The sequence below is a fragment of the Sorex fumeus genome, unplaced genomic scaffold (assembly GCF_029834395.1).
Source record: "Sorex fumeus unplaced genomic scaffold, SorFum_2.1 ptg000028l, whole genome shotgun sequence".
Taxonomy (NCBI): domain Eukaryota; kingdom Metazoa; phylum Chordata; class Mammalia; order Eulipotyphla; family Soricidae; genus Sorex; species Sorex fumeus.
In genome coordinates, this window is record NW_026606085.1 from 2,703,853 (window position 1) to 2,721,298 (window position 17,446).

Here is a 17,446-nt window from a genome sequence, read left to right on the forward strand (position 1 = left end):
ATCCATACTTAAGGGTTCATATAGTTCCTTAATTATTCAAAACAAAACAGCTTTATGACAGATTTTGGAACTTTTTGTTTTGTTTTCTCATAACGTCCAAGGATATCTGGTAATAATACATTTATTTTTTTAAAAATTGTTTTATTGATATTTTTTTCTACATGGTTGCAACTGTGTTAACATTACTGGTCTTCAAGTATAAAGTTACTGACCCTTTACCACTGTTCCATGTCACCCCTAGTCATCTCCTTCCTTCTACTCTGCTACCCCAATGCTTGGTAATTTCATTTCTAAAATCAAAAGGCTAAGGATATACCCTCATTCAATATTATGTATTCCCTTGTTTTATTTCTCTGCATACCACAGATGAGTAAAATAATTTGATATTGGTCCTTCTCAATCTCATCTATTTTACTAAACCTGACGTGCTCCAGTTCCATTCAAGTTGCAGCACACTGCAAGATTTGATCTTTGCTTATAACAGCATAGTCACAGTAAAATGGTTTAATACTAAAGACACAAAGTATAACTTTAGAAGTCAGGAAACAGCTTTCCAAAAATATACTGTATGTGAAAGGCAAAACAAAATAACGCAGGGCTGGAGCAATAGCACAGCAGGTAGGGCATTTGCCTTGCATATAGCTGATCCGAGTTCAATTCCCAACATTCCATATGGTCCCCCGAGCAACGCCAGGAGTAATTCCTGAGTGCAGAGACAGGAGTAATCCCTGTGCATCACCAGGTGTGACCCAAAAAGAAAAAAAAAAAACAAAAACAAAACAAAACAAAAAAACCCAAAAAAATAAAGCAAAGCATTTTCTTATCTTCAAATGACACAAGAAAGAAAATTTACATAGAAATTTCCTTCAGGCCATATTTACAGCATTCAGCTGAAGAGAAGAACAACATGGAGGGCGGGATCCACAGATCCCGAAGAAAGAAAAAAAAAAAAAAAACAGGTTCCAAAAAGAGCCGAGATCATCGGGAAGCCCCAGATGGGGTAGGTACCGCATCCCGCCTCCCCCAGATGGAACCCCGGTGACCAGAAGCCTCTACAACCACAGCTCGAGTATGCGGGAACTAGGACTTTTCCTCAAAACCGCGCAGCCGCTCACGCGGCCGCGCGACATCTCTCTATATACAAAGTGATCCATGGGAAGTAAATGACCCAACGTTTGTCTCTGAAAATCATAGTTAAGTTTGGAGCACGGCCACAGCCCCAGAAACACAAGGACTTAATGCATAACCCAGCAGCTTGGTGCAGAAAAGTGAACGGGCTATGCATTAATCCAGGCCATCATGACTGTCCGGAGGGGAAAGGGTATTGCCCCATTCGCCCTCTCCTCTCTGGAAAGAAAGATGGTGGCCACATGGGAGCCTTGTGGACAGCAGGTATGAGCCGGGGGTGTGGGGGCGACTAAAACCTCATGGGAAAGGGGGCGTTCTGGTCCATCCTTCACGCCCTAACGAGGTCACCAGTTGCCCCCCGCAAGCAGCTCTCCAGCACGGTCACGGCCCCAGAAGCACAAGGACTTAATGCAGAACCCAGCAGCTTGGAGCAGAAAAGTGAAAGGACTATGCGTTAATCCAGGCCATCATGACTGTCCGGAGGGGAAAGGGTGTTGCCCCATTCGCCCTCTCCTCTCTGGAAAGAAAGATGGTGGCCACATGGGAGCCTTGTGGACAGCAGATATGAGCCGAGGGTATGGGGGCAACTAAAACCTCATGGGAAGGGGGGGCGTTCCGGTCCGTCCTTCATGCCCTACCGAGGTCACCAGTTGCCCCCCACAAACGGCTCTCCAGCACGGCCACGGCCCCAGAAGCACAAGGACTTAATGCAGAACCCGGAAGCTTGGAGCAGAAAAGTGAACGGACCATGCGTTAATCCAGGCCATCAAGTCTGCCAGAGGAGAAAGGGTGTTGCCCCATTCTCCCTCTCTTCTCTGGAAAGAAGGATGGCGGCTGCATGGGAGCCTTGTGGACAGCAGGTATGAGCCAGGGGAGTGGGGGCGACTAAAACCTCATGGGAAGGGGGGCGTTCCGGTCCGTCCTTCACGCCCTACCGAGGTCACCAGTTGCCCCCCGCAAGCGGCTCTCCAGCACGGCCACGGCCCCAGAAGCACAAGGACTTAATGCAGAACCCGACAGCTTGGAGCAGAAAAGTGAACGGACTATGCGTTAATCCAGGCCATCAGGTCTGTCCGGAGGGGAAAGGGTGTTGCCCCAGTCGCCTTCTCCTCTCTGGAAACAAAGATGGCAGCCGCATGGGAGCGTTGTGGACAGCAGGTATGAGCCGGGGGACTGGAGGCGACTAAAACCTCATGGGAAGGGGGGCGTTCCAGTCCGTCCTTCGCGCCCTACCGAGGTCACCAGTTGCCCCCCGCGAGCGGCTCTCCAGCATGGCCACGGCCCCAGAAGCACAAGGACTTAATGCAGAACCCGACAGCTTGGAGCAGAAAAGTGAAAGGACTATGCGTTAATCCAGGCTATCATGTTTGTCCGGAGGGGAAAGGGTGTTGCCCCAGTCGCCTTCTCCTCTCTGGAAAGAAAGATGGCGGCCGCATGGGAGCCTTGTGGACAGCAGGTATGAGCCGGGGGACTGGGGGCGACTAAAACCTCATGGGAAGGGGGGCGTTTCGGCCCGCCCTTCACGCCCTACCGAGGCCACCAGTTGCCCCCCACTAGCGGTTCTCCAGCACGGCCACGACTCCAGAGCACAGAAACCAATTTCTTAACTATCTGACTTTCAGTATAAATACTTCCAGGGTCAATAAGTAAAATAACAGAAATCCAAAACCAACATTTAATTCTTGAACCCAGCTGTAGAAAGCAAATCACTTCACAATGCTTTGTCAGCATGTCTGATTCGGGGGGGGGGGGGGTAAACTCTAAATAATAGTGGTGAATCTTTTATTGAAACAATGAATCTAATCAAAGCAGATAGAGTGTTAACTAGAATTCATCTGCCCCACAGGGACTGGGAGGGGTGGGGGGTGGGGTTTTATTGGGGTTCCTCATGGTAAAAAATAAGTTTTGGTAAAGGGAAATGTGCTTGATATTTGCATGACTGAGACCTAAACCTGAAAGCTTTGTAACCTTTCCCATGGTGATTCAATAAATAAATAAATAAATTAAAAAAAAAAAGAAATTTCCTTCAAATTACTGGAATAGGAAAAGGTTTTAACAATATATATCCACTAGAAACATACACGTATTTAAATACTATGGGAATGATTGGCGCTTATGGAATAATTCACTCAATAAAGACAAGTAGACAGTTTCAATGCTTCCCCCCTGTGTATGTGAGGAATGTGGGGGGAACAGTCTGGTGTGGAGATACTGTACAAATATGCTAAACATTCTACAGGGGGAAAAAAAAACACAATGGCTGATTTTAATTGAAGAAGCTAGATAAAGGAAAAACAAAGAAGGTAACATTTGAAATAAAAACTAGATGTTCAGCAAGATGAGTTTCCTGAATGCATGAAAGGAAACAGCGGGCAGAAAGAAAGCACAAACGCAGAAAGAAAGCACAGGGACACAGCAGAGCAGACATCTGGGGGAAAACACAGGAAGTGAGGTACAAGAGGAACTGGGAGTGATTAACTTGGAATTAGACCAAATCTCAGATTTGCCTCTAGTCTTTATATCATTTGAAGAATTTTACTGTTTTATTTCCTTGTTTATATGTTTTTGTTTTCAGAACTATGTGAGATAAAGGTGTATATGTATGTCTATATACACACAAGAAACAGAAAACAAAATTTTGAAAGGAAAAAATTTCTAAAAAACAAAATCTAAGTCATAAAAGATCACTTAAAACATTTCCTATATCTAGAAGAGGTTTTACTTTGATATCTTTGGAACATTCTGCACAGTGATATAATACAGAATATTATTTACAATATTGGTTTTTTTTCCATTTTTTATAATTTTATTTATTGAATCACCATGAGAGCAGTTACAAAGCTTTCGGGTCTAAGTCTCGGTCATACAATGAAACACCCGTACCTTCACCAGTGCCCATTCTCCACCACCAAAAACCCCAGTATACCCCCGACCCACACCCTCCCCCTACCTGTGGGGCAGATGATTTCCACATTACTCTCTCTCTACTTTGAACACATTCAATATTTTGACACCAGACCCACCATTATTATTTGAGATTTTACCCCAATACTAGGATCTGCTGAAAAGACAACAGTAGACAATTTGTGTTCTATTGCTGGTTATGAATAACATGTCACATGGCTGCAGTAGGCCATGTGATTTTAAAGTTCTGAAATGTTAACACTTAAATCTGCCAAAAGCCACTGGGTTTCGAGATTTGCTCCTGAGTCTCTGGTATCATGGCCGTTAAGCAGCTTGATCAGGAGCCAGAGAGGCCATCCGTGGGCGATGACTTGGGGTCTCGTTGGGGTGGGGAGGACAGGCCCGGCTCCCCCCCATCCCGTGAGGCCCAACAAGTTTCCTCACTGCAGGTCCAAGCCTGACTGTCCAGTGGCCTCTGGAGGATGATGGCCACTGAGCCGCCGGGGGAAGCAGGCGGAGGGACAGCACCCTTTCCCCCCTGGGGTGGCCCGACGACAGTAACCTACTGTGTGGTCTGGACGCATTTCTGCCAAACACCGCTGGGTTTCGAGATTTGTTTCTGAGTCTCTGGGATCATGGCCATTAAGCAGCTTTATCAGGAGCCAGAGATCCGTTCGTGGGCGATGATTTGGGGTATCGTTGGGGTGGGGAGGACAGGCCCGGCTCCACCCTCATCCCGTGAGGCCCTGCGTGTCTCATCACTGGGGGCCCAAACCTGACTATCCAGTGGCCTCTGAAGGATTGAGGTCACTGGGCCGCCAGGGGGAACAGGCCAAGGCACAAAACCTATTCCCACCTGGGTTGGCCCAGCACCGATGACCTACTGCAGGGGCCAGATGCATTTCTGCCAAAAGCCGTTGGGTTTCAAGATTTGTTTCTGAGTCTCTGGGATCATGGCCGTTAAGCAATTCAATCAGGAACCAGAGAGGCCATGCCTCCAAGTATATAGCTGAGCCGGAGGTGGTTTGTGGATGTGTTTCCCACATACCTAACTTTTGGCCATTTACTTTCTTGGTAAACTTTGCCCCAAGTTTTTGGGGTCTGGCCAAAGGCACAGCAGCAATTTTGGGCTATCTGGAAGTCTGAAGGCACCATCAGGTTGCTGAAGCACTCGCCTCACAGGTACAGACAGACCTGTTGGCAGCACCATATCCCCACAATATTGTTTTAAATGACATAAAAAAAGAAACAAACCACCTGCAATAAAATCAGCTTTTAGTATATACATTAAATATATGCTACCAGAAATATCTACTGGAAAATATATAAAATAATGCTTATGAGAAAAATGAGTTATACAAGATATTATGCTACTAGTTGCATAATTTAAAAATATATATACCTTAAATACACACTAATAAACACACAGAAATAGCCTGAACAACAACTTTCAAATTACTTCTGATAACAAAATTAGATGGTCTGGAAAGAAAGCACAAAAAGCTGGAGAAAAATGCTTTACATTCCACAGCTCCAACATTGCCAGGAAAAGAAATAAAAGTAGTTATTTCTATGGAGGTGTGAGAGATGTCAAAGGAGATTTTTCTGTTTATCACTATGTATTTATTATGATATATATACATATATATATGACATCCTGATGGATCTATCACATCTTTCAGAAGGGCGATGGAGAAGATTATTTATGACTTCTACTCAGATCTCTTTAATAGCCACATTCACTTGCCCACCTACCAAATTCTGCAGGATGGATATGTCGTTCCCAACATTCTCCCTTCCGAAATCCAACACGCCATCTCGTCGGTAAAGAAACAAAGAGCACCTGGCTCAGACAAGGTCAGCCCTGAACACCTGAAGAACCTGCCATCAGTACTCATCAATACACTGGCTCGGCTCTTCACACGCTACCTGTCTGAATGCAAGGTTCCGTCCCAATGAAAAAACAGCAGGACTGTACTACTATACAAGAAGGGAGACATCCACGACACTGGCAACTATCGCCCAATCTGCCTATTGTCTGTCATCTATAAGCTGTTCCCTCGAATCATTCTGAATAGGATTGGCAGAAAACATTAGATGAAGGACAACCATGTGAGCAAGCCAGGTTCCATTCAGCACCATCGACCATATCCACACGATAACCAAGCTCATTGAGGTTTCTCGGGAGTTCAAGTTGCTGCTCTGTATAACGTTCATTGATTTAAAGAAGGCCTTTGATTCTGTTGAGACGGAAGCGGTCATTGAAGCCCTAGCCAATCAGGGCATTCAAGCCCTATACATCAAGATCCTCCGTGAGCTGTATTGCAGATTCACTACCAGGATCTCACCATTCTACAAAGAAGTGATCGTTGATGTCAAGAGGGGTTCGGCAGGGTGATACTATTTCACCGAAACTCTTCAGTGCCACTCTCGAGAATGTCATGCGACGACTGGAATGGGAAAGCATGGGAGTGAAGATAGATGGTCGACAACTACACCACCTCCGCTTTGCTGATGATATCGTTCTAATAACACCAAACATCAGCCAAGCAGCACAAATGCTGACCGACTTAGACCTTGATTGTGGATTACACTGGTTGGATTACAGCTGAATCTCACAAAGACAATGTTCATGAGAAACAGTCTTGTTCCTGACGTTCCATTCACTCTCAACGGAACGACCATCTTCGAATGCAACAGTTATGTGTACCTAGGTCGAGAAGTCAACATGACAAATGACCTGGCACCTGAGTTGTGCAGGAGGAAGAGAGCGGGTTGGAATGCCTTCAAGAGCATCGAAGAAATAACTAAGAGGACAAAGAACCTCCACTCGGAACACTGTTCTTCCTGCATTAACATACGCCTCAGAGACCTGGGCCCTAAGAAAACAGGATGAGAACACTATTCGGGTCTCTCAAAGAGGAATCGAAAAGAGCTATGCTTGGAGTATCATGCTTCACTCAAATGAGAGAAAGAATCTGGAGTTCCGACCTCCATCGACGATCAAGAATTGGGGATGCTGTCTTGTTTGCCAAGGCATCGAAAATCAGATGGGCTGGACACGTAATGAGATTTAGAGATGACCGATGGACTAGAGCCATTACCAACTGGATTCCACAGGACGTCAAAAGATCGCGTGGCCGCCCACCTACAAGATGGTCAGACTTCTTCATAAAGACCCTGAATGATCAGTTTGAGATACTTCATGTTCCTAGAACGAGCAGATGCCATCAGGCTACACTAGCATGCAACAGGGACAAATGGAGATGTTACTGGCGCCCGCTCGAGCAAATCGATGAGTAATGGGATATCAGGTGATTTTGTATATGAAAGAAAGCATTTTTTAGAAACATGGAACACTTCACGAATTTGCATGTCATCCTTGCACAGGGGCCATGCTAATCTTCTCTGTATTGTTCCAATTTTAGTATATGTGCTGCCGAAGCCAGCACGAAACAAAACATTTATAACATGAGGATGTATTTGTGTATTACTCATGTAACAATAGAAATATTTTTTGTTTTGAGGCCACACTTGGTAATGCTCAGGGCCTACTCCTGTCTCTGAGCTCCTGACAGTGATACAGGGCCCATAATCAATGATTAGGATTACAAAAGAGGCAGACAGTATACAAGGCAAGCACCTTAACTCCTATTCTAATTCTCTAGTCCCTTAAATAAATAAATCCACACATATGAGGGCAGGTGGTGGTGCTTAACTGGCTGTACTCAGGGATTACTCCTGGTGGGGTTTTGGAGATCCCCATTTGATGCTGGGGATAGAACCCAAGTTGGTTGTGTGCAAAGTAAATGCCCCACATGCTGTACTATTTCTCCAGACCCCTTAAATATATTTTTAAAAGAAATAAGGCGAAAACAGGATCTATATATGTATGTGTGTGTGTGTGTGTGTGTGTGTGTGTGTGTGTGTGTGTAAAAGGAGGGCCCCAGAACCATGCCACTGGACTCCACGCCAGGCTGTGGGGTGGGTGAGAGCCCTCCCCAACCCAAGGGACCCCACACCGGCAGCCGAACTCCACTGCCCAATCACCACCATACTCCAGGCCGCTTTCCGGACAAACAAAGGCCTCTCGAAGAGCCCGGCAAGCTACCGAGAATATCCAGCCCGCTCGGGCAGAGCCTGGCAAGCTCCCTGTGACGTATTTGATATGCCAAATACAGTAACGACAATAGGTCTCATTTTCTTGCCCCGAAAGAGCCTCCAAAAGTTGGGAAAAGATGAGTAAGAAGAGGCTGTTAAAATCTCAGGGCTGGGGGGAATAGAGATGTTACTGGTGCCCACTCAAATAAATTGAAGATCAACAGGTTGACAGTGATACAGTGATTTGGGGGGTAGGGAGGCTTTTGGGTCACACCCAGCAATGTTCAGAGGTTACTCTTGCTGAGGGTCTCAATGATCACTTTCTGGTGGTGGTCAGGGAATCATGTGGTACCAGAGACAGAACTTGGGGTGACTACCTGCAAAGCATGCAGTAACCCTTTGATTTGATTTTTGCTTTTTTGGGTCACACCTGGCGATGCACGGGGGTTACTCCTGCTCTGCACTCAGGAATTACCCCTAGTGGTATTCAGAGGACCATATGGGATGCTGGGAATCAAACCCGGGTTGGCCGCGAGCAAGGCAAACTCCCTACCAGCTGTGCTATTGCTCCAGCCCCACAGTAACCCTTTGAACTATCTCCCAACCATAACGTTTTTCGGGCAATATCACACGAGAACTGGCCTCAAGACACCGCCTGTCACCCACGGTTTCTTTTGGGCAGGGGCTGGCTGCACCACGGGGTGATCACCGCCCTCCTGTGCGCCTGTCAGCCCACCAGCTCGCTTGAGCTCAGCCATGTGCCCCGACTGGAGGACCCAGCAGCGCCCCCATGGCGGTGGCCCCGCAGGACACAGTCCCAGCCCACACCCTTGGCAGATGGCGTCATGCAGCAACACTCTTTACTTCTGCCGCGGCCAGGTGGTGCAGGGCTTCAGCCACGTCTCCAAGCAGCTGGGCATCCCCACAGCCAACTTCCCTAGAAAAGGTGTGGACTACCTTCCCGCAGATCTACCCACCAGCATGTAGTGCGGCTGGGCCAGTGCTGGCAGTGGGGACGTGCATAAGATGGTGGTGAGCATCGGGTGGAACCCCTACTACAAGTCCATGGAAACTCCTATCATGCACACCTTCAAAGAGGACTTCTAGGGGGCTGGAGCAATAGCACAGCAGGTAGGGCATTTGCCTTGCATGTGGCTGAGCCAGGTTCCGTTCCTAGCATCCCATTTGGTCCCCCGAGCACTGCCAAGAGTAATTCCTGAGTATATGAGCCAGGAGTAACCCCTGTGCACCGCCGGGTATGACCCAAAAAGAAAAAACAAAAAACAAAAAACAAAACAACAACAAAGAGGACTTCTATGGAGAAATCCTCAACATGCCCACCGTTGGCTACCTCAAACCAGAAAAAGTGACTTTGACTCTTTAGAATCACTGATTTCAGCAATTCAAGGCGATACAGAGGTGCCTAAGAAATGACTAGATTTACCAGAACATTTGAAATGCAAAAAGACAATTTCTTCCAGGTCCTAAAGGTAAAATAATGACTGGCCACTGATGAAAATCATTTATTCATTTACTATTTTCTAGTATTTTGCTGCTCATACTACAAAGCTTTATCATCATATATTTTATAAATAAGACCTATTCTGCAACTGTGGATTAGTTTAAACAGTACAGTATTGTATAGTTACCATATCATGCTTCAGCTATTAAATTAAACCCACCAGGTTATCCTACTAAAAAGATTCACTTTAATAATGAGAACTCTATTTTATGTATTATGTTGATTAGAATGTACCAGTAGAAACATCTTTCATATTTTCTAATAAAATGGAATGTATGTAAATTCAGGTGAAAAGGCTGATCACTAGTTTGAGATAAAACTATTTTCAATGGTAAATTACTAGAATGTATGTATTTGGATAGCACATGCTATTGAACAGAGAAGACTTATGAAAGCAAATTAATAGATGATAGTTTATTATAAATCTAGTAGGAATAATTCAAAATGTACTTTTGATGTTTTTGGCATTAAAATGTATTATTACAACCTGAAAAATGGTAAAGCTTCATTTTAGTTGTTTCTCTTATGAGATCAAGTCATTGTTCTGTGTTCTGCTTTTACAGTTGCCTCAAATCTTAATGTAGATTTCCTCTATCTATTCTTGTTTGTCTTTTTTTTTTCTTTTTTTTTTCCCCATTATTTTATTTTATTTTTTTTTAAAGTTGTAGATTTACAATTTTTTGTGCTTTGGTTTCAATCATACAATGATCAGACACCCATCTCTCCACCAGTGCCCATTTTCCACCACCATGGATAATATCCCTCCCACCCCCATCCCCCCATCCCCCCTGTCTCTGTGGCAGGGCAATCCCCTGTGTTCTCTCTCTCCATTTGGGTGTTGTGGTCTGCAAAAGAGGCATTGAGTGGCAAATATGTTCAGTCCATAGTCTACTTTCGACATGCGTCTCCCCTCCTGGGAGGATCCTCCAAACATCCTTTATTTTCTTGTTTGTCTTTTAAAACAGTAAAATGAATACCCTCAAAAACAAACAAACAAACAAAACAAGAGACCTGGCCTCAATTAATACAACTCAGGAGCGCTGCAAGAATTGAACACAACTATAGAGCAAGATTTTCTCAGAAATATGCACTGTTGTATTCAATAGCAACTGCAGAGAAACATTTTTAAATCACCTTTCTTCCCCAGTCAAGCCATTTCTAAAGTTGGAAAACAAAATTCCTCAAATGTAACAATTACAATGTGTTTTGAAGTGATCTACATACCTTGTTTCAGTGTCTATCAATCTCTAATACACATAAAGTAGGCAATTCACATGAGGTGATATATTACTAACAAAGCAAGTCCCACAAAACTGCTATTCACCTGATCTTTCTTCTTCAGTTCTTCAACTTGCCGGAGCTGTTCTGAAGTTAGCACAATTTCCATTCGTTGCATGTCCCTCATTAGCAAACGCTGAGATTCCAAAAACTGATCATTGGCCTTCTGCCACGTATGCTTTAACTGGTTGTGCTGTTGTCGCTCTTGCTCCAAGAGATGGCAAACTGTTTAGGAATCCCCAACCAGAAACACTGAATTTTAATGGTAGGCAATTTCTTTAACATAGGACTACTAGGCATAAACAGAGCATATGCATGTTTGATTTTCTGCCTCTAACAAGAATCCAGAGGCAACTAGATCTTGGACAAGACAATACTCAGTCTACGTACTGAGTACTGTCTGTTCAACTGTGTTTCTTAGAAATATGTGAGTTATTTTTTTTCCTGTGCTCAGAGTTTTAGAGACCCTGGATAAATATATTTTTAGTTCTTTACAATGCCAGAGATCAAAGTTAGTGCCTCAAACATGCAAGGCAAGTGTGCTACCAATTGCATCTCACATGCTCGGGAGCTATTCCAAGGGCAGTGCTTAGGAGACCATGCAATGCCTAGAACAGGACCCAGGGCTTCACACATGATGCAAGTGCTCTGCCACTGAGTCACATGCCCAGCTCTAAATATATCTAGATTTAAGAGACCACACCACTTTTAATTAAGAGACTGCTAACGGTATTTAATACATTCTGATAAATTTGCTGTTCAGGGAGCCTCCAAGCTCATTTAGTTCTTAACCTCTCAGGGTAAGTAAAATATTTTCTGTAAATGTTTGCACTGTTAACTTTTACCAGCCCGTTCATCACCTACCAAAAAAAGTAGGTAGCACCTAGTCATATAAGTCAGTAACTTGAGAGATCAGTCACACTTCAAACTTTTCCTAAGCCCATTCAAGTATGAGAGGCCTACTAATTCTAACTCCTGTGCAGCATGACACAGCCAGCTTACTGCCTTTAGCCCCAAGTTAGTTTTTATGACACAGACAACTATAATAGTCTTTCATTAGTCTTTCTGCTTTTAGTTTCTCCATCTCTATTTTATCCTCTATGCTACTGGTGAACTTCTTATTTTGGGGGAGTTGGGTTTTTTGGGCCATATTTGGCAATATGCACTTGTGCATATACCTGGCTCTGCACTCAGAAATAACTCCTGATGGTGCCAAGAGACCACATGGGATGCTAGGAATCTAACTCAGACTGTTTGCATGCAAGGCAAATGCTGTACCCTGCCCGAGCTCCTTTCCCCCCCTCTCCGGTAAACTTTGTAAACTATAATATTAATACCATTCTCAATTTTAAACAAACCCACCAGCGGAACCAAGCACAAAAGCAATATACTGCATAAGCCCATTTAAAGTCCAGGATATGCAAACATATAGAGATATCAAGTAGATTAAAGGTTGCTAGGGACGACAAATTAGTGTATAGGTAGGTAGTGACCTGGAATGGACATAGAACATCTTACTGTTGTTAAAAAAAAAAAAAAGGTAAGATTATCAATAAAATTACTGATGTTGGACAATTTTCAATATTTTTAAAACCACCATAGCACTGTCCTACTGTTATTCATTGATTTGCTCGAGCGGGACCAGTAACGTCTTCATTGTGAGACTTGTTACTGTTTTTGGCATATCAAATATACCACGGGGAGCTTGCCAGGCTCAGCCGTGCGGGCGGGATACTCCTGGTAGCTTGCTGGGCTTTCCGAGAGAGAGGGAGGATCGAACCCGGTTGGCCACATGCAAGGCAAACACCCTACCTGCTGTGCTATGGCTCCAGTCATTTAAAACCAAAAAGAATTGTAATTTTGAAAGTGAACTTTATAGTATGGGAATCATATCCCAACAAATCTGTTATTTATGAGAACACTTTTAATACAAAGCTTCAGACCAGGGAGATAATAAATGGTAAGGTCTTCTCCAGCACGTGACCGTGCTGTGACCCTGGTTCAAATCCCAGTATTAAATAAGGTCGCCTGAGCAAAGACAGGTGTGGCTCCAAAGCACAGACTCAGGTGTGGGCACTACCAGGTATTGCCCCCTCAAAATAAATACTAGAAGCTTCTTATAAGATTCAAAATTCTTAGGAAAAACCTCCCTGATCTGGCCCAAGACTATCTTTTCTATCTCACATTTGCCTGACTGCTTTTTCTTTTTCTTTTTTAAACTTTATTCTATTCTGTGTTTTTCATAATGTATTCTGGCAATGACTCCAAATTTAGAATATTAAGAGATTTTACAATTTTCAGGTATCCAGTTGAGTGGAGATACTAGTTTATATTTTCAGTCTCTAATTAGGTGGCTGATCTTCTCGGTCCTATCTTGGCATTAAAATCACCCACAATGATTGATGAGAACGCTATTCAGGTCTCCCAAAGAAGAATAGAAAGAGCTATGCTTGGAATATCACGTTTCACTCAAATGAGAGAAAGAATCCGGAGTTCTGACATCCGTCGACGATCAAGGATCAGGGACGCTGTCTCATTTGCCAAGGTGTCGAAAATCAGATGGGTTGGTCACATAATGAGATTTAAAGACAACCGTTGGACTAGAGTTGTTACTGACTGGATTCCACGGGATGTCAAGAGACCGCGTGGCCGCCCACCTACCAGATGGTCAGACTTCTTCGTGAAGATCATGAACGACCGGTTTGAGGCCCTTCATGTTCCCGGAGCGAACAGATGCCATTGGGCCACACTAGCTCGCGACAGGGACAAATGGAGACGTTACTGGCGCCCGCTCGAGCAAATCGCCAACTAACGGGAACTTAAGTGACTTAAGTGAAGTGAATTAGGTGGCTAGCTGATTCTAGACTTTTGCTTTCACAAACATATAGTGAACTGTTTGCACATAAGCTGTTGTAAATGTATATATATAGACAGATATAAATAGATACAGATATAGATATCGGAGGAGGCACACCTGGAGATGCCCAGGGCTTATTCCTGACTTTACCCTCAGAAAGAACTCCTAGCAGTGCTCAGGGGGCCATATGGGATGTCAAGGATCAAACCTGGGTTGGCAGCATGCAGGCAAACATCCTAACCACTGTACTATGACTCTGGCCCCTATGCCATTTTATGTTTTTAACAGTGTATCTTGGAATAAAATTAGGATTACTATGCCAAAGCTTTAGAGTATATGAAATTCTGTTAAAGTTAGCTCTCCACTCACAGAATTTGCATCATTTCATAAGGTTTTCCCCTTCTTTTTTGGGGATGCTATCATACCACCTTCTCTTTCAGGACTTTTTTTTTCCAAATACTGAGTCCTACCGCCTGACCATGTCAGCTTTCAGCTGTACCTGTGAACTGCCATCAGATGAAGAAAAGTGCCTTGTCAAAGGTCATGCTCCCTCACCGCCAGGGCAGCCTGCACTCATGACTGATGTTGAGTGTAATTGCTTCCAGTTCAGGAAAACATTGAAGATCCATTTCAACTTCACTGATACCTGTTTACTGCTTTTTTTTTTTTTTGGTGGGATTACACGGCGCCAGGGGGCCAGTTGGTGGGTGTGACCCCCGCCTACTGGAATTTGGAGGATCTGGGTGGAGGATGCTCAGCCCCGATCCAAGTAGGCTTGGAGATCTCAGTCCCGGGACCTGCGTGCCTTTGTTCCTCTGCCGGTACCTTCATGTGTGCGGAGAGTGGTCTCAGCATGGTGGTGGCTGGTTCTGGATGCCAAGACTCAGAGACTATAAAACCCAGCTCCCAGAAGAGAACAGCGTAGAGTCTCCTGCCCCCACACCTGGCTGTCCTCACCGGGCCCCTTGGAGGGGAGCGGGTTGAGTTTTCCTCCCCGCCCCAACCAGGGCTCTGAGCCGAAGACCTCCAGAACCAGTCACCACCATGCTGAGACCACTCTCTGCACACATGAAGGTTCCGGCAGAGGAACAAAGGCACGCGGGTCCCAGGGCCGAGATCGCCAAGCCTACTTGGATTGGGGCTGAGCATCCTCCACCCAGATCCTCCAAATTCCAGTAGGCAGGGGTCACACCCACCAACTGGCCCCCTGGCGCCGTGTAATCCCATCATCAATGGCCAAGACTCAGAGACTATAAAACCCAGCTCCTGGAAGCGCGCTACCGCATTTGCGGCCGCGCAACATCTTATTATCTCATTCCTACTTTGGACAAACTAGCAGGCTACCGAATGTAATCTGCCCATACGGCAGAGTCTGGCAAACTCCCCGTGGCGTACCCAATATGCCAAATACCAGTAACAATGAAGGGTCTCATGCTCCTAACTCTGAAAGAGCCTTGAATATGGCACTTTTTTAAAAAAATCTCAGGGCTAGGACGAAGGAGACGTTACTGGGGCCTGCTCGAGGCAATCAACGAATAACAGGATGGTTGTGATTGTGATTTTTTCTTGGTCTTTTAGGTCACACCTGGTAGTGTGTGTGTGGGATATTCCAGGCTCTAAACTCAGGGGGTCAATCCCACTGGTGCTCAGGACTGTGTGGTGCCAGGGATCAAACCTAAGCCTCTGGTATACATACCATGCATGCACCCTGCTAAGCTATTTTTCCAGATCTTACTGTCTTTTAAAACCTAATTTTGCTGAACTACATCTCTTAAAGTTTCTTAATTTGCTGTATATGCCTTGTACATGCAACTGGCCTCGAATATGATGTTCATCTTTAACAAATAACAATATTCTGATGGTTATCTTTCAAAACTCAAGAACAACTCTTATTAGAAGCCCAACCGGGACAGACTTATAGTTGCCTTACATCTGGCAATACCAGTGCCAATCCCTCTAGTCCCTGGCACTGCATACAGTCCCTGGCGTACCATCGAGTAATCCCTGAGCACAATCGAATATGATCCAATGTCCATCCACTCCGATCCCAAAAAACACCATTTGAGGGCTGATGAGATTGTACAGGCTTATAGATGATCCCACATGGATCCCCAGCATCACTTATGGCCCCCCAAGCACTGCCAGATACCGAGCATAGAGCTAGAAATAGACCCTAAACATAACAGATATGACCAGCACCCACGTCCCTACCCTGCAGTGAAAGCCCGTATGGCCATCTGAGACATGGCTGCCTCTTATCACATTTCCAGGTCTAAGAGCTATCATATGCTACTGCGCTAACTTGATTTCATTTCTGATTTCCCCAGTTTAGGATGTTACTCTGTTGCCTGGTCTTTTCATTTAACAACATGAAATGGGTGACACATACTTGGATAAGGCTTAATTAACATGATTAATCTGCATCATCAGCAAGTTTTTCGTGTATCTTATTACTAAAAGTCTTCTATCCCCTCATATATTTTTCTAATAAACTCTCTCAGATACTTTTCCAGATATCAGACTTGACACTTGTACACTATTTCTAGAGGGACTGGGGTACACAGTTTAAACAGATATTACTACTTCTTTTGGAAATCTTTTCAGAGTCTGGCTGTATTTCTGACTACAGCAGAACATTTAAAAACTGTTTCCTGAAATATAAAAACCCATTCAAACTTTCAGGTTATGCTTACAACACTTTATGAAATAATTTGTAAATTTATATGACATTAGCTTTTTAGGTCCTTCTACCCTGAACCCCATCCCACCCCACAAGACAGGGATGTTACTTAAGGACATAAAACATACTGTCTGCCCTCTTTGCTCCACGTTTACTTTTGCTAATCCAACTCAAGAAAATGGGTCTGGGTACCCAAACCACAATAACAAACTTTAAATATGCCTGAGGGATAGAAGGATACCTGTGACACTGACTGATGTTGGAACACTGCATGCCTAAAACTCTATTATGAACAATTTTTGGAAATCACAGTGCCTTAATAAAAAATTATAATTTTAAAAGAAAAAGAAAATTGTGTCTGGGGTGGTGAAAATACAGTGAGAATATTGGCAGACACTTGCCCTAGTTGTGCGAGGCCTTATTTTTGATCCTTGGCAATACAGGATCCCCCCAAGTATTGCCAGGAGTGACCCCCAAGCATCACTGGGTGTGGCCCAAACACCTCACCTCCCACCCAAAAGAAAATGATCTGGTGGGGAAAGTAGTTTAAAAGGAAATTCTCAGTCTTATTCTATTTTTGCTCAGGGTTCATGCTTCGTGAAATATTACTGATGTCTTAGAGGAAAAAGCCATTAACAATTAGAAGTCATTAACAATTCAAGATTCTCAGCAGAACTCACAAATCATTTTTTCCCATGAAATTTGTCAAACAAACTGCAAAGTTTATTTAATTAATGTATTTATTATTTTGTTTTCAGGCCACTCTCAGCAGTACTCAGGACTTACTCCTGGCTCTGTGCTCAGGGATCAAGTCCTCGTGGTGCTCAGGGGTCCTTATGGGATGCCTGGATCACAGCTGAGTAGGCAGCATGAAAGACAAGAGCCCCGCCTGCTGTACTATCACTTAGGCCCCCAAAAGTAAAGTTGAAATTGAATCATTAACACTTAACACAGTGAACTGTAGGTTGCTGCTGAA

General features: G+C 44.3%; 1 protein-coding gene and 1 non-coding gene across 2 annotated transcripts in view; both read right to left on the reverse strand.

The window, feature by feature from the left end:
• Positions 1-17,446, reverse strand: part of RABEP1 (rabaptin, RAB GTPase binding effector protein 1) — a 128,708-nt gene that overhangs the window by 42,096 nt on the left and 69,166 nt on the right. Inside the window, exon 7 of the mRNA XM_056115256.1 lies at positions 10,980-11,158. Within this exon, the coding sequence (XP_055971231.1) occupies positions 10,980-11,158 (179 nt within the window). The remainder of the gene's footprint in view (positions 1-10,979; positions 11,159-17,446) is intronic.
• LOC130024498 (U6 spliceosomal RNA) lies at positions 7,378-7,484 on the reverse strand. The gene has a single exon (XR_008792578.1). It is a non-coding gene; the product is annotated as a U6 spliceosomal RNA (small nuclear RNA).